Here is a 19,029-nt window from a genome sequence, read left to right as displayed (position 1 = left end):
TCATTTTTGTGGATGACTTTACTAGATACTGCTGGTTTTATCCTTTGAAATGCAAATCTGATGTACTGTCAACTTTTATGGAATACAAATCTCTGGTTGAAAATTCTCTGTGTACAAACATTATCACTTTGAGATCTGATTCTGGCGGAGAGTACTTGAGCAATCGTTTCTCTCAATTCTTGGCTGCACATGGCATTCATCATCAACTCACTTGCCCCCACACACCTGAACAAAATGAGTGTGCAGAGCGCAAGCATCGTCACTTGGTTGAAACTGCTCGCACTCTTTTGACAGCTTCCAAAGTACCCCACATCTATTGGGTGGAGGCTTTCACCACTGCCATCTATCTTATCAACCGATTGCCCACTGCATCCAGACAGTCTCCTTGGGAATCTCTATATCATCGAGCTCCAAACTATGAACTTCTCAAGGTCTTTGGTTGTGCTTGCTTCCTATGGCTCAAGCCTTATTCTTCCTCAAAACTGGATCCTAAAAGCAGAGCCTGTGTCTTTCTTGGATACAGTTTAAATCACAAGGGCTACAAATGCCTTGACCCTGCTACCCACAGAGTGTATATTTCCCGACATGTCCTCTTCAATGAATCCAGTTTTCCATTCCATCATTTCTTCCCCATCACACCTTCAGCTTCCTCCCTGCCCCCTAGGCCTACATCACCTATACCATCCACCCTTACTTTTACTTTTCCTATTTCTTCATCCTCTAGTCCTACAACCACTTTGCCTCGATCCCCCTCCAATTCACCATCCATCTTCTCCCATAACAATTCCTCACCTATTCACTCTAGTCCTATAGTGCCAGTTCAAGATTCCATTCCTTCCATTCCTATTCAACCCCCTAACACCCATCAGATGCAAACCCGATCCAAATCTGGCATTTTCAAACCAAAAGCACTCACTGCCACTAAACACCCTCTACCCTCTCATCTCTCAGTGGATTACATACCTCAAACCTATCTCCAAGCTTTAAAATATCCTCATTGGTGCCAAGCTATGCAAGAGGAAGTCACTGCTTTCATCAAAACTGGAACTTGGTCTCTTGTTCCCCAGTCTCCATCACAAAATATTGTTGGCTGTAAATGGGTCTTCCGCATCAAAAGAAAGCCCGATGGCACTATAAACCGGTACAAAGCTCGGCTCGTTGCCAAGGGCTTCAATCAACAGGAAGGTCTAGATTATACTGAAACCTTCAGTTTGGTAGCCAAGCCAGTCACCATTCGACTCATCCTCACTCTTGCCGTTCAGTTTGATTGGTTCTTGAATCAACTCGATGTCAGTAATGCTTTCCTACATGGGACACTCAATGAATCTGTTTTCATACAGCAACCTCCTGGATTTGAGGATTCAACTCAACCATCTCATGTCTGTCACTTGCATCGTTCGTTGTATGGTTTAAAGCAAGCTCCGCGCGCTTGGTATGACAAGCTTCATGGTGCTCTTACTTCTCTTGGCTTTGTTGGATATCCCAGTAACCATTCATTGTTTATCAAAAAGGGTTCAGATATGATTTTCATTCTTGTCTATGTTGATGATATTTTGGTTATTGGTCCAAATTCTACTGCCTGTAAACAAGTTATTCAGCAACTTAGTTCCTTGTTTCCCATCAAGGATTTAGGTCCGCTACACTATTTTCTTGGTCTTGAAGTCAAAAGATCTTCTTCTGGTATCTTTCTCTCTCAGACCAAATACATTTTGGATTTGTTATCCAAGGCCAACATGACTGGAGCTAAACCTTGCAGTACTCCTCTCAGCACCTCCAAACTTGATTATGATTCTCCCTTATGTGCCAATGCTTCTGAGTATCGTTCCCTCGTTGGTGCTCTGCAATATCTCACCTGGACTCGTCCTGATCTCAGTTTTGCTATTAATCTTGTCTGCCAATATATGCACACTCCCAAACTTTCACATTTTTAGGCTGTTATGCGTATCCTCCGATACTTAAAGGGATCTCTTGATATTGGTCTCTGGTTCTCCAAGTGTTCCACTCCTCCTACTCTTATTGCTTTCTCGGACGCTGATTGGGCTGGCTGTGCTCTTGATCAACGATCAACTGGAGGTTATTGTATATATTTGGGCAATTCTTTGATTAGCTGGAGTGCTAAGAAGCAACCGACTGTTGCTCGATCTTCCACCGAAGTAGAGTACAGATCTCTTGCTAACACTGCGTCTGAAATAACCTGGCTCTGTCAATTATTGGTGGATATTGGCTATTGCTTACCTACAACACCTCACCTCTGGTGTGACAACCTTTCAGCTATATCTCTAGCAAAAAATCCTGTTTTTCATGCTCGGACAAAGCATGTAGAAATAGACTATCATTACATTAGGGAAAAAGTCCTTGCTAAACAGATTGCTGTCCATTTTGTCTGCACTCAAGACCAAGTAGCTGATATCTGCACCAAGTCCCTGTCCAAGCTTCGATTTCTCTTCCTTCGTGACAAACTTCAACTTCGAACACCCAAGTTTAGTTTGAGGGGGGATATAAAGGGCAATATTGTAAATGAATCTTCTTAGTTGTTAGCTTAGTGGTTAAGATAACATGTTAGTTTGTTGTATATATATACCTAAGCTGTAACATTATCAAAGAGTGAAATGAAAATATATTTTACCAAATAGAGACTACATCTCGACTGAGTTGTTTCCCAAATTATATTACAAGCTATCTTTATAGAGATATAAACCTAAAAAAACCCTAATGTGTAAATGCCAAAAATACCATGATACAAAATCAAATCAAATCTCTAATTAGTTTTCTAAATAAACCTAATAAATTCCTACATTTAAAGCAATAGGGATTGCAATGCGTTGTAATTTGAGGAAGGATTGGCAATGACACGTCACTTTTTAACAAATTATTTGTCTTTTTTTTTTTTCACTTTTAGAAAATTGACAAATTTTGAATTTGGACTAATAAGTCATGTTACTAATTTTCATTGACAACTGTTATCACATACATCATAATAGAATATAAATCCTCAATTTAAAACAAACTTCAAATAAATGTATAAATATATGTGCTTAATTAGGAAATCACAATGGTTAAGTCAAATTGGAGACTTCCACTAGATTTTTTTTTTTTCCAACATCACCTTTATTATCATCATTCTGAAGTGGAAGAATAACATCTCCAGAATAACCATCCTATCACAGTAACATGAATCAAGTCATTCAACCAAAATTGAGTAAATTGTAGGAGATCTAGTTTTGGTAGTGGAGCTCACAGCTCAGTTGCTACGATTCGATAAAATAATTAGGACTTTACTACTCTGCATAACTAATTCTTTTTTATGGAAAATGCTGTAGAACCTGACTTCTTTGCGAACAGTTATCTCAACTTTGTCACATAAGTTGAGAGTTGAGAGAAGTATAGAATTCCAAAGCATTTTCCAATCTCAAAATTTTTATGATTGCTGTGGTGTGGTGAGCTTCAGATCAAGTCCTAGGTTCATTCCACTGTAATAGATGGGAGCATACATCCACGTATCATCAGAGCTTAACAGCTACAAAACCACAAACAAGGGGACAAAAAAAAAAAAAAAAAAAAACCAATATCAGTATCTACTCTCAGATAGAGTAATTGCTCTATGGACACATAAACCGACATATTTGCTGAGACACTCTACTGCAGGAGAGTTCTACGTCCAATAGAAAGGCCCAACCATACTTTAGTGTCATTTTCGTGTTTCTTTGAATAGAATTATTGTTTCAGATTTCATTCTAAACCTTCTTAATTAGACCATTTGATTTTGTTATTACCTTAATTTGGAGTTGTAAAAATTTCACATAATGGACAGCTTCCTCAAGCATTGTGCTAATATCAACCTGCATTTTCACGCATCAAAGTTAGATATTTGAGAATTCAATCTGCATCATGTTTTTTTGGACAAAATATTATGTCTCAAGGAATTATGCCTACCTTTGTTCCATTGGGGATAAGGCCCTGCAGGACTCTCAGCCTCGCATTTATTTTCTCTCTTCTTTTCTGCACGACAGAAGAAAAATAGAAAAATGAGCTATTTTACAAATGGAAAGTGATTTTGGGACACCAGGTTTATTTCTGGTCTTCGATTGAATAGATTATAAAAAAATCAAGAGATAAAAATAAATAGGAATGTGCAAGTGGAGAAAATTGGTGTGCATATATCATTTTCTTAAAGGAAAATAGACGCAGTCTATAAAACCTTTTTATAGTGTATAGGAACTCACCCTTGCATAGAGGCTTTGGGGATCAGTGGCTGACCCCCTTCTAGCTCTTGATTTGCCACTCAAGTTGAGAGCTGCAACCTCTGTTGGACTCAAGCTTGAAGTTGAAGTAATACTAACTCCTCCACTCAGCTCCTGAGAATTCTCATGGGAATGTGAGGCAACAATATTGGACTGATCATCTCCTGAGCAGCAACTGTAGCTCTGTCTGTTGAGCCCAGCGGCATTACCGTCTTCTTCATTGTTGCTAGCTGTCACCTGCTGGCTTTTCTTTGCCCTTATGTTCCTCTTCTTCATTTGAACCTGCATTGTATTTATGATCAAAAAATGCTCAAATAAACCAACTCCTGTCTTATTATTATATTTTTAAGAAATGGTAACAATTAAGTAAATAATTTTGACAGAAGGGTGAGAAAAATATACTTACATTTTCTAAGCTTTGAGATACTTTCAATGAATTCTTGGTGGGGTTAATTTCCTCCATGGATTGTTCTTTTACTGCAGTCATATCAAATCTCTGATTGCCAAGGGCCACAGCTTCAGCCGGGTTTCCACCACTCTCTTCTGCATTGCCATCGCTTGTTTCTTGGTTCAAGCATTGATCATGATCTCCTTCAATGAGAGAGGAATTTAGGGTTTTGATCACATCTCCAGCACCAAAATCAATAGACATAGAGATTTTGCTGTTGTTTGTTACCAACATGGGGTGAGAAGATTCACTCAAGTAGTAACTCTCACTGCTTGAAGTGGGGTAAAAAGTCCTATTACCACCACTAAAATTACCCTCCAGTGAATTTGAATAAGATGTTTCTGATGAATAATAATTTGAACCTTCATAGTTGCCACCAGACCAAAAAGCATCCGGAGTTATTCCCATGCTTGATGTTTGGTTTGAAAATTTTCCAAGCAACTGGGACATGAAATCTACCTCCTCAGCAATGTACATCCCACTGAGAGAGGTCCATTCTCCCTCTGAAACAGCTTCACTATGCTCCATTTTTGCCCAAGGAACAAAAAGGATTGTCTTTATTCTAAATTAAGGGATGCTGTATGAATGAGTGGTGGAAATGAAATTAAAGTGACTATATTTATACCCAACTGTGAACTCAATTATAATAATACAGAATGATGTCATTAATCATATCCAGGGTTTAGTTAATCTGAACAATGCCATAACAAGTCATAATTCTTTGAAAACCAATTTGCAGGATTCCCTGCTGGGGCCAAGACAGCTCAGATGGAATCAAGGTAAATAACATAACTTTAAAAACAACGCAGAAATTATGGTTCGAGAGTGAAGGGAATAGTACTCTGTAGTGTCATGGACAAGTAATTATCACTATATGATTAGTTAGTAACTTAAAAAAAGGGTTTAGTATGACAATCACGCACCCACATAGTATTACCAACAACAACAACAAAGTCATATTCCACTAAGTGAGGTCGGCTGTATGAATCTTAGAACGTCATTGCGCGCGATTCTATTTCGTTAGATCCAAATATTCTAAATCTTTTTTTAGAGTTTCTTTCCAAGTCTTCTTAGGTCTTCCTCTACCCTTCGGCCTTGAAACTCTATCTCGTAATCTCATCTTCTAACCGGAGCGTCTGTAGGTCTTCATTTCACATGTCCAAACCACCTTAACTGATTTTCTCTCATCTTTCCTTCAATTTCAACTACTTCTACTTTAACTCAGATATCCTCTTTCCTAATCTTATCCTTTCTCGTGTGCCCACACATTCAACGAAGCGTTCTCATCTCCACTAGACTCATTTTATGTACGTGTTGATGCTTTACCGTCCAACATTTCGTGCCATAAAGCATTACTGGCCTTATTGCCATCCTATAAAATTTTCCCTTGAGCTTTAGTGGCATACGACAATCGCACAACACACCCGATACACTCTTACAGATATTATAACACATGTATTTTTTATCAATATTAACCCAAGTTCAAGAAATATATATATCTAACTTATCTTCAACCCATATTATACTATGAATAACATCACTAGTGCTTATGAAAAGTCTGATATTTCTAATTTAATACTAATATTTAGCTTAAATTTGTGAGAAACAAAATTTTAGCCCATCCTAAACCTAATTTGCACTCTATGCTCCAACAAAAGAAAAATACTAACCCATTGCTATGTAAATTCCTAGCTCCGCATCCCTCTCCACCGTCGCACTAAAAAATTACTTCTGGAAAGAGAGATGCTTGCTTGAGAGAATGATATTTGGTGAAGTTGGGGGAGAGAGAATCACACATGGCAACCAACCAAAAGAACGTGGGAGTAATTAAGAAGCATATATATATTGGTTCAACTGATATTGATAGCGACATGAACAAATAGGCTGCTGAGATCATGCTAAAAGGGTCTAAAGTCTAACATTCTCCAATATTTTCTGGAACCAGACGGTGTTATCTGCAGAGTGGATTGTTGTCCCCTCTCGATGTTTTTATAACTCATAATCCAATGACATTGATCCACATAAGTGTTAGAAAAGATTCCATAACTGCCGTCTACCGCCTCCCCTAATCATTACAAGTTTGGATTTCAGGCACAACTCTATTGGATAACAAATTGAAAGTTAGAAACTCAGTGACTTCATTTCCCTTACGGCGATTGGATCTCAATTCTGACGTGGTGCCATTGACTTCATGGAACAAACCTGGAGTAGCATTTAGCCATTTCCATGGAAATGCTGTAATATTTTAACTAGTTAATATTGCAATTTCTAACTAAGTGGTGGACTGCCTTAGTGAATGTCTTTTCTTTAACACTGTTTGTACCCGTTTTTGCACCATGGACTTATGCATTTTAAGCCACTGGATAGAGAGATTGTTATGATAATCTTTCAAATATTATTGTGATTTTAAAGTCATGGTAATCATCTCTGAGAATTCTGATGAGATTAACTTGATATCTCTTTGGATGGTGGACATCAAGTTAAATTTGATTGGGATTCTTAGCATGTGGACGTCTGCAGTTAATAAGGAGATATCTACGGATTGGTGATGCGGGAATAGGGCTGGTCCTGAGATTTTTTAGGCTTGGGACGATGTCAGAAAAATGCGTTCTAACTTCATATAAAAAAAATTATTTGTTTTCACACGTAAGGTTTCAATAAAATATACTTAGAAAAGTATTTCAAACTCAATATTTTAGAAATACAAAAAAACTAATTTATTTTGTATCGAGAGCAAACCAAAAAACTTGTTTTCCTTCTGTGTGAACTTTTAAAATGTTTTTATTCAAATTGTGATGTGTTTTTTTCTTATTTACTAACCTTACCAACATGGGACTAAAAAAATAATGATGTTTTTGAGTCTTTAATTGATATGTATAATCAATGAATGAGCACTAAATTAAAACTATAGGTGACACGTCATATGATTTGCAAATGTGATCTACAAATTTGGTTTATGCACTACTCTTTAGTGCAGGTTAGACTTGAATTGGAACGAATGTTTAAAAACTGCAACCCACATAGCTACTAGCTAGTAATTAAAAGGAAATTAATAACCACACATAAATTCGTAAAAATTGAAAAGAATAAACATTCACATAGCATGTTGAACTTAGGACCTCTCGTTACTTTTAAACAACAAAAACTATTGCTTATATTTAAACTTCTTGATCATTTAGCCAAGTTTCATAAATTTAAACTTCTATGAAAAGAAATTCGTAAAATTGGTCTTTCAAACCCCAAACCTCCTTGTTAATTTTAAATTACGTAAGCCACCACTTCTGATCAAACTTTTGATCATTTGGCCAAATTTTATAAATTTTACTCCTATGAAAAGAAATTTGAAAAAAATAGAAAGTAAATAAACACACATGGTGTTTCGAACCCAAGGCCCCCTCTTTAATTCAAAAACAAAAATCATCGATTCTAGATAAATATTTATGTAATTTTACCAAATTTTGAAAATTTATACTCTTATGGAAACATATATGAAATACCACCGTAATAATTTTGGTGCCCCCAATTTTTTTGGATCCTGGACGGTTGCCCAGCTTGCACTAGGCCTGGGTCAGCCTTGTCCAGTAATTAAGAAAGCTTGGCTATATATACAGGAGAGTTGACATTGTGAAAGGGACCTTCAAATCAACGCTTGACGCAAACCTTCTCATCCATTTTGAGAAAATGCAGTAATTGCTTTCTAACCATCAACACGAATACAGTTTGGTTAGATAGATTTAGGTTGGCAACTGACGAACGACGACCATTGTTTGGTTACATGAGGTTTTCCAAAGGCAACCAGCAAAGGCGACAACATGGTTAGCATACAATAGAGTTGCAGAATCAATTTGGATTAGGAGTCTTGATTGCTTGGTTAGACGGTAAGTTTCTCAAGTTTGACTGGTTATTTATCTCAAGTCTCACCTGGTGAGTCTTTGATTCATCCCCTAAAAAAGGTCACTTCAATTAGCTTTCTTGACGAAATGAGGTGTTACCCAAGTTACATTAAGTGTTCGGCACGCAGAAAGCCGAATTATTATTGAATTTCAAAGCAATAGGCATAACCTTGTCTTCAGGTTATAGCACCTAAGGCCGAGAGTGTTCCTTCTATTGTTGAAATCGCTCAGGTTATAGCACCACCAACTAAAAAAATATTTGCCTGACTGAGCTTGTAGCAAAATGGCAAACCCACATCAACAATCAATCATCGAAAAACTTAGTTAGCTCCGTAGTTACTTCGGCATGCGTGCCAGTAGGCTATATAATTTTTAGGAGCAAGTTCAACTAACCCACTGCGTTTTGAATTTGATCATATCGCCTCCCTATAATCTAATTTAAAATAATAATTTATCTTGCAATAAAAATATATATATTGTGACTATATGCTTTCAGAATAGGTCAGATTAGGTGCATAAGTTTTCCTCGTTAACTACACTAGCAGTTGATTCACCTATCAATACTATATTTGAGAAAAAGAAAATAATCACACTGTTTTTCTCCTCTCCACTCTCTTGCCTCATTCCTATCTTTTGATTCATTCGGCTTTGATGTATTCAACTATCCGATAAGATTAAGTTTCCAACAATCCCAAAATCCCTTTATTAATTAGTGTTGTAGAAGAATTTAATCAAATAAAACAAAGAAATTTTAAATAATAAAAAAATTCTTATTTACATGTACTCTTAACTATTCGCAAGTGCAAGTGGTCATTTACCACAGTAATGGAAATGTGTTGAGCCCTTACATGACGACGTGGGTTCAAACCCTGTCGGTGGCTAATGTAATATATAATTTAACAAAATCTATTGTTGCCACTTAGTACTACGGTTTAATGGTATTCCTCTTCGCTTTTAAGTGAGTGGCCTTATATTTGATTCTCGTCAAAGGCGAATTCGAACCGCATTATTGCTAGCTCATTATGAGGCTAGCTCCAACCCCTCCCTCTTGGAACTCCGAAGTTAAGCGAGAAAGGGGCCCAGAGCATTCCCAGGACATCCGATAAAATTATCACATCCCGGCCCCACCTCCGCCGTAGCACGATATTGTCTGTTTTAGGCACCTATCACGCCCTCACAGTTTTGTTTCTAGGAACTCACGCGGGCAAAACTTCCCAGTGGGTTACCCATCCTGGGAATGCTCTGGCCTATTTCTCGCTTAACTTCAGAGTTCCAATGGAACTTGAACCTAATGAGCTCCCAAAATGCCTCGTGCTATAGGAGGTGGGCATGTACATATAAGGCACATCACCCCCTCTCCATTGGTCGATGTGGGATGTTACAATCCACCCCCTTTAGGGGCCCGACGTCCTCGTTGTCACATTCGCACCGAACGACAGAGTGGCTATGATACCATTCTATCACATCCTAGTCTCGACTCCATTGTAGCATGATATTGTCCGCTTTGGGCAACGACCACGCCCTCACGGTTTTGTTTCTGGGAACTCACTCGAGCAGAACTTCCCAGTGGGTCACCCATCATGGGAATGCTCTGGTCCCTATTGCTTAACTTTGGAGTTCCAATGGAACCCGAAGCCAATGAGCTCCCAAAAAGCCTCGTGCTATAGGAGGTGGACATGTACATATAAGGCACATCACCCCCTCTCCGTTGGTCGATGTGGGATGTTGCCTAACACCTTTTAGAACCTTATTTTAGTCAATGTGGTGAAAATAGGACTTACACGCAAACCCATATAGGGGTCTCCCCTTTACCAGGTAATCAATTTGATGAATGATCAAGTAAGACAAAAGTCATAGAATGATATAATTTCAAAACTTTGCAAAACGAAAATATTGAAACTTCATGACTCATTTTTACCTAAGGGGTGTAGAATATAATTAGCTCTAAATTAGTCACCGAAATAAAAATACGGATAAGTCTTAACCCTTTAAAGAGCTTTTAGAGTAATTTGCATAAAAGGGAGAGTTCAAATTTGTGATGAAAGTAAAAAACAGAAGAAAATTTCAAAGAATAAAAGTAGGACTTTAATGGCCCGTCTCTTGGGAGTGTTTGCTTCCTCATCTTCTTATTGGAGTGCAACTCTTGTTGACATGTTGGATATCATAGCATTTCCTACAAATAACTTTGATCGTAATGGAAGACAAACAATTAGTTACAAAACAAATTTGTTAATGATTCTAAATAGGATAAAGCTATGGAGACTAAATTTGAAGATTAAATTTGCAAACTAAATGATGTGTCACCAATTGGAATAAGCACATTTATCAACGTTTTAAGTAATAAACTAATTATTAACTTTCATGTCTTTTAGTTTCCAAGACTTTGTCTACAAATTTAGTCCTCCTAGCATTAGCCTTCTAAGTAACCGAATTACAATAAATAGTTTTAGTTATGGGCTTTATGATTCATATCAAATACTGTTTTCGTATAATTATTTATCCTTGTTTTTGACCAATGTGCCGGAATGAGGCAAACTAAGACGCGAAGTTAAACTTTAGGGAGTCAAGTGAAACATCTTGAGTTACAAGGGGTAAAGTGAGATTAAGATTATGCACACGTGCTAACATATGAGGAGGAGGCTAGTGTATGCAAATTTAATGCTCTTAATAAAATAATTATGCAACAAGTCACTAATTAACAAATGAGTTAATTATTATGGCAAGCCATCATGGAGTCATCAATGATTTCAAATACTTTGCACACACGAGTAAGTGAAGACCTTCAGAACCAGTCCTTCATCTATTGCCGATAATCAAAATCCCAAAACTAAGATCCCGGCGATCTTCACGCTCATTCCACGCGTACAAACAAGACCAAATCATCCATCCACTTATATTATTGTAATGCATAATGCATGCTCTGCTCTGAGTGCCGCCCAATCTCGCACGACATGCTAACTAAGCTAACTCAGCTTTGAAAAATTATGGAACAAAATCTCTTTTAATACTTCCAACCATAGTAGTAATCCAAACCCTTTTCATTACAAATAATAGAATCATAATTAAGACTATTTGATACCCTTTTAAATTAGTCTGATTTCGTTCTCTGCATGGAAAATATTTATACTCTCATATTTTTCTTTCATTTCTGACATACTTGGGCGGCTAAGCATCTTCTTCTTTTTTTTTCTTTTTTTTTTTTTTTTTTTTTTTAACTCTAAGTGCTGGAAGTTGCGCGGTACAGCCAGCCCTGCATGCCATGGCCATTCACACTTCATAGAGGCCAAGAGGCAAAAGCACACTTCTCACGCGTAATTTAAACTATTTTCGGACTTCAAATTAGAAATTGTTCGTGTGGCTAATATTTGTTTATTATACATGATTGAAAATATTGAAGCTGAAATTTTCCGAGGTAGACCTAATGATTGTTACGTTATGGTTCATTATGAGCACTTAATGTCCCACATTTGAAAGAATTTGATTTAAACAAGTTATAGTAGCCATATGTATAATGCATGTACTTATAAGAAAAAACTGGTTGTAGTTGAACTAAACATGGTACATACCAAAAACATATAACACAATATTTAGGAATTTTTGTTTATACATTAATTTTGAAAGTGGTGTACATACAATAGTTACAATTGGTATTACATATGCACTTCGTCAACGTAGGACAACAAACTACTATTTACACTTTCACTAATATATAAATATATAACTCGCTACACTCCCTAATCAAGTTGAAGCAAAGATGTCACGCATGCCCAACTTGTCAAGAGAGTTGAAAAACACATTATTAGACACAGCTAGTAAGCACATCAGCAAGTTGATCTTTAGATCCCACAAACGGAAAAATAGTAATCCCAGCATCCAATTTTCCCTTGATGAAATGCAGATCAATATCCATATGTTTTGTTCGGTCATGTTGTAGTACTGGATTATGAGCAATCTCAATAGCAACTTTCTTTTATCACAATGGAGTTTCATAGTACCCTTGAGTTTAAATCCAAGATCCCTCAACAATTTTTTTTCAACCACAACAACTCATATACACCATGAGACATACCACGAAGTTCAACTTCTGCACTTGACCCAACAACCACTTTCTGTTTTTTGCCTCTCCAAGTACTATATTACTACCCACAAAAGTAAAGTATCTAGATGTAGATCGTTGGTCAATGATAGAACCCATCAATCTACATTTGTATACCTTTCTACATTTAAATGACCATTCTTGGAGAAACCAAGCCTTTGTCAGGAGCCATATTCAAGTATCTCAAAATACAGATTACTACATCTATATGAGCTTCAATAGGCGAGTGCATAAACTGACTTACTACACTAATTGTATAAGTAATGACAGGGTGAGTGTGAGACAACTAAGTTAATCTCCCACAAGCTTCTGATACCATTTCTTATGAGTAGGAACTTGATCTGAAAATAAGCCCAAACAATAATTCTGCTCAATCGGAGTATTAGCAAGTTTGCAATCTAGCATACATGTTTCAGCTAACAAATCAAGAACACACTTCTGTTGAGACAGAAAAATACCATGCTTGGATCGTGCAACCTCGATTCCAAACAAATACTTCAATTCACCTAAATCCTTCATCTCAAATTCAGTAGCTAGGTACTTTTGAAGGCGTTGTGCCTCATTCTGATCATCACCAGTCATTATCATGTCATCAACATAAATAATCAATGCAGTTAGCTTACCATTTCGTCGCTTTAGAAACAAAGTATGATGTAAATGACTCTGGAAATACCTAAACTTTTTCATCGAACTTGTAAACCTCCCAAACCATACTCTAGGAGATTATTTCAAACCATACAAAGCCTTTTGCAGTCTGCACACAACACCTTTTTTCATGAGTTATTTCGATACCAGATGGGAGATCCATATAAACTTCTTCCTTGAGATCCCTATGGAGGAAAGCGTTCTTAATATCAAATTACAATATGGGCCAATCTTGGTTTGCAGCTAAGGACAGCAAAGCATGCACAATATTAAGTTTGTCAACAAGAGCAAAAGTCTCCTAATAGTCTACACCATAGGTTTGTGTATAACCTTAGCAACTAAACTGGCTTTGTACCGGTGAATCTACTTTATGCCGGTTTTTTATTTTTAACAAACGATATTATATATACTAAGAGGGAGGGGAATGGGCTAGCAATGATATGGTTCAAATTTTCCTTTAGTGAGAATCAGACCTACGAACCTAAGACCTCTTACTTACAAGTGAATAGGAATACCACTGGAATATAGTACTAAGTGGCAATCTGCTTTATGCTTAATAGCGAACACATATCTACATCCAACAACTTTCTTCCTTTTTGGGAAAAGAACCAAATCCCAAGTTGAATTCTTTTCCAAAGCTTCAATCTCAACATTCATGGCATTAACCCGCTTAGGATTAGACAAAACATCCTGCAATTTTGTTGGAATAGATACACTAAATAGTTAACGTGTGTAGGATGCATATGGTTTGGACAAGCGATAAGTAGACCCATAACTGTTGATAGGATACTTGGCTTTAGCATGCATATCATGCTTATAAGTTGGAGGAAGAATCATCATAATTTACCTCATGTGTACCACCATCTTATACCAATAATTAGAAGAATCATCACCGGATAAACCATCAGCAAGCAACTTGTTAGACATACCAGCATTATGTGACTGGTCATCAATGGACAAAGACTTTATATTCATGGTATCACACATGGGCGACCAATTGTTGGGTGCATCTGACCGGTCATCAATTGATATAGTCTTGGGAATGACATTCGGTTGATTGCTATGTATAGTCGATTGGTTAATATAACGCAGCAGAACAACTCTGCCTATAACACATCATTTATACCATTTCTTCAACTCTGCACTTCATTCCCATTCTCGCCCTTAAGTGGGGAGTCAGAAGAGAGCTTCACAAAATATGGAACTTCCTCGTGGGGAGTCAGAAGAGAGCTTCACAAAATATGGAACTTCCTCGTGGAAGGTGGCATCCATGGTAATATCAGTTTTCTAAGTCGGAGGATGATAACATAGCCTTTTTTATTGTTAGCATACCTAATAAATACACATCGAACATCACATGCATCAAGTTTACTCCGCTGATGAGAATAGACATGCATATACGTCACACACCCAAACACATTCGGAGGAAGTTTGGATACAAAGACAAGAGAAACATGTTTTTGTAGCACATCAAGTAGTGTCTAGAAACCAAGAACGTTAATTGGAACACGATTTATATTATACACAGCAGCCAAAATAGCATGACCCCGTAAATGATTAGGAACACACTTATCCAACATCAAGGAGCAAACAACCTCCATTATTTGATGATTCTTCCCTTAGCACACACCATTTTGTTAGGGTGTAAATAGAGTAGTCATTTAGTGAATAATATCCTGATCACAAAAGATGCATGCCAAAAATGTGATTCACATACTCTCCTTTGTTATTAGACCTAAAGACCTTAACTTTGGCCTAAATTGAGGAAACACCATTGCACATAATTCTTGAAGAAGCGAAGGGACATCACTCTTATTCTTCATCAAGAACACCTAAGTGAATTGAATACATTCATCAATAAAAGAAACAAACTAACAAAATCCATTAGAAGTAACCCTCGTCGGACCCCATACATAAGAATGTACCCAACCAAATGACAAAGCAACTTTAGAATCACTTACAGGAAAGGAAACACGATGACTCTGAGCCATGGCATATGTTTCATACTTGAACTCTGAATCACTACAAGTGCGAAATAAATAAGGAAATAGATGCTTCAGATAACTGACGAATGGATGTCCAAAACGTTGATGCCACAACCATATTTGATGTTTATCATCCACTTTAGCACTTAGAACTTGATGATTATTTGGAGCTGAAACAATAGTTTCATAGTCAAGATGTATAAACCCCCAATTCATTTACCACGACCAATTATCTTCTAAGTTTGAATGTCTTGAAAATAACAGTACGTGAGGTAGAAGTGAGCGGAACAATATAAGGTATCAAGGAGTTTTCCTACCGATGAAAGATTGCATTTAACATCAAGAACAAGTAGAGCTTGGACCAGTGATAAGTCAAAGTAAGAGAGATAGTGCATTCACCCTTCATAGGGGAAGGTACTCCATTTGCACTAGTAATAGACGGATCACGAACATAGTCACGTAACTCATCATACACTATAGGGTCATTGTCACATGATTAGTGGCCCTAGTATCAATTATCCACATATTTGTTTCACCAAGATGCATAATAATACTATGATAATATTGAGCCATTTAGCTGAAACACGAACAATAAAGGCAAAAAGATACACAGCTGAATTAAGACAATTTACCAGAAATCTTGTAGCAGAATCACTGTACACGACACTGTAGCAGAAATCATGTTCATGATATTGTAGCAGAAGTACTATTCACATAACTGTTCATGAATAATTTTTTGTTTGCTTGAAGAAAGTCACGACAAAACAAACCTAAATGTTCAACACATAGGGCATGGTACTAAGAAAAGTATGTACAAAATTAAAGCACATAGGTTACCAAGAACGAACTGCATAGCACTCACAACAGTTATGGTGTTGTATAATGCTGCAACCTAAAGTAGGCAGGGGAGCAGCCCCCCTCCCCCCAATCCTTAATTTTTTGGACTACAAAATGGTGGTCTGAGCAGGAACCGATGCCCAGCTTAAATCCCAGCCACCTTTTGTCGCTCAATATAACATCGAATAGACTATGACGAATAATAATCAACTCAGTGGACCGCTAGGATTGGGTTTCAAGTCTCTGAGGGAAAAATTGAGATGGGTTTTTGATAAAAGAGATAGGAGGAGAAGTTCAACAAAAAAACTAGTATATTGGATGCACAATGTCAGTGATTTAACCCTTTTCATTTTCTTCTTTTAGAAAAAAATTTGAAAGAGCTATAGGTTTTGAGTGTGCTTAAATGCATGATTATTTGCAAAATTTTGTTAAGAATTTTGTTAAGTTTGGATTTTTATTCCATAAAAATTGTGAGAGAAAAGATATAAGGGAGCTTTAATGAAAAGGGCTTAGGTTAACTTTTATTTAATGAAAAATTACCCTAAACTATTATTTAATAAAAAGAGCTTAAATTTTAATCATAAGGACACAAAAATTTTATCCTAGGCCCTACAAAACTAAAACACATGGGCTCACCAAAAAGCCCAAACCGCATAACAATTAATATTCCAAAATTGCCCCTAACGAACCCTAACCCAGGCCCGTTAGCCAAAGTTGCAGTTTCTAAAATTCATCATCCCTCCCAATGTCATTAATGTTCACCAACCCCTTCACACCGTACCAAAAAATCGAAACCTCCATTGCTCCAAATGTCAAGATCTCAAAGCATTTTCAAGTTCGTTTCAAGTTTTCAAACAATAATCTACACATCAAATCCGGAATTTCTCAACCCAAAAACTCCATTTGAAGATGAAAAACTGAAAACATTCGAACTGTATGTTTGCAGAGTCGAAATCGGACAAACACAGGTACGAACCTATAATTTCTGATATTCTTGATGATTTATTACTTTAATTTACTAAATATGTACATTTGCATGTTTAAGATTCTAAAAAATGGATTATGTTTCTAGTTCAGAGTTCTGATTTGCATCCAGACGAAAACACACAAAAAAATTGGGAAATAAAAGTAATAGAGAAGAAACAGAGGTACGTACCACAAACTTTCTGATATTTACGGTGATTTTGCAGTAATATGTAAGTTTGCATGGTTCGATTTCATTGAGTGAGCAATGTCTCTGCAAAATGGTATATTTTTACTTGACTTTGATAACTGCTCGTTTTCTTATAACCTTTAAATAGTATTTTCTTGCTCTCATATGTTGGTTTCTCTGCTTAAATAACTTAAATATAATCAACATTCTATTCTGGTAGTGTTTTATTTTAATAGACAATGTTTACAAAATAGTTCACGATTTTTAAGTTTAATAAACAGTGTTTATGAAATGGTTTACAATTTGCTTCATTTGTAAATAGAATTGAAATGTAAGGAAATAATCAAATATGGGATGTATTCACGAACGAGTATAAATATTTATTTACGCTATTACACGAACTAGTGTGATTCTCTGATAATAATTTGTACATTCAACAAACAATATAGTTTGATAAATAATGTAGTTTTTTTGTTTATGTCTGCTAAACAGTATGGATTCAAAATCAATATGGTGTTTTAGTTCAATTTCTTAAATAGCATGCCCTACTCTGATGCAAATCTATCAATACTTTCAATATTTTAAGTTTACGTTTCGTAAGTACTTTGAGTTATTTTGATTGATAAATAGTGTGGCCATGTTGTTGTGGATCCGGAATCAGTGTGGTTTTCAAGTTGTAATCTATTCAGATATAGATCAATAAATAGTTTAATTTTCTAATAAAAAAATTGTGGTTTTCTTGTTCAGTTTGCTAAATAGTTCATTATGCTTTGGCAAAAAAGTGTGGTTTTCTACTTCAGTTTGATAAATAATTCAGTTTGCTTTGGTAAAAAAGTGTGGTTTTCTAGTTTACTTTGATAAATAGTTCATTTTGTTTTAGTAAAAAACTGTGGTTTTCTAATTCAGTTTGATAAATAGTTCAGTTTGCTAAATGATTCAGTTTGCTAAATAGTTCAGTTTGATAAATAGTTCAATTTGCTTTGGTAAAAAAGTGTGGTTTTCTAGTTCACTTTGATAAATAGTTCCGTTTGCTTTGGTAAAAAAGTGTGGTTTTCTACTTCAGTTTGATAAATAGTTCAGTTTGCTAAATGATTCAGTTTGCTTTGGCAAAAAAAGTGTGGTTTTCTACTTCAGTTTTGATAAATAGTTCAGTTTGCTTTGGTAAAAAATTATGGTTTTCTACTTCAGTTTGATAAATAGTTCAGTTTGCTAAATGTTTCAGTTTGCTAAATAGTTTAATTTGCTAAATAGTTCAGTTTGCTTTGGTAAAAACGTGTGGTTTTCTACTTCAGTTTTGATAAATAGTTCAGTTTGCTTTGGTAAAAAAATGTGGTTTTCTAGTTTACTTTGATAAATAGTTCAGTTTGTTCTGGTAAAAAAATGTGGTTTTCTACTTTAGTTTGATAAATAATTCAGTTTGCTTTGGTAAAAAAGTGTGTTTTTGTAGTTCACTTTGTTAAATAGTTCAATTTGCTAAATGGTTCAGTTTGATTAATAGTTCAGTTTGCTTTGGTAAAAAAATGTGGTTTTCTAGTTCACTTTGATAAATAGTTCAATTTGCTTTCATAAAAAGTGTGGTTTTCTAGTTCACTTTGATAAATAGTGTGGGCTATACAGATATGGATCATTAAATAGTTTATATTTATTAATTTAGTATCACAAAATACTTTGGTGTAGTTTTGTTCTAATTTAAGGAACAATATAATTTTATTTTCGTTCTATTTGATAAAC

At 36.0% G+C, this 19,029-nt stretch overlaps 1 protein-coding gene across 1 annotated transcript; it reads right to left on the bottom strand.

Moving 5' to 3' along the window:
• Positions 1-3,037: 3,037 nt before the first annotated feature.
• Positions 3,038-5,260, bottom strand: LOC126585231 (transcription factor bHLH139-like). The gene is made up of 5 exons (XM_050249646.1): positions 4,648-5,260; positions 4,224-4,523; positions 3,934-3,999; positions 3,774-3,839; positions 3,038-3,517 (listed from the first exon to the last, which is right to left on the bottom strand). The coding sequence occupies exons 1-5, from the start codon at positions 5,215-5,217 to the stop codon at positions 3,419-3,421; spliced, it is 1,101 nt and encodes a 366-aa protein (XP_050105603.1). The 5' UTR covers positions 5,218-5,260; the 3' UTR covers positions 3,038-3,418.
• Between the last annotated feature and the right edge of the window lie 13,769 nt (positions 5,261-19,029).

This window comes from Malus sylvestris, chromosome 10 (genome assembly GCF_916048215.2).
Source record: "Malus sylvestris chromosome 10, drMalSylv7.2, whole genome shotgun sequence".
In the NCBI taxonomy this organism is placed as follows: Eukaryota; Viridiplantae; Streptophyta; class Magnoliopsida; order Rosales; family Rosaceae; genus Malus; species Malus sylvestris.
The sequence above is the reverse complement of the archived record's forward strand: the minus strand, read 5'-3'. Positions and strand labels throughout refer to the sequence as shown.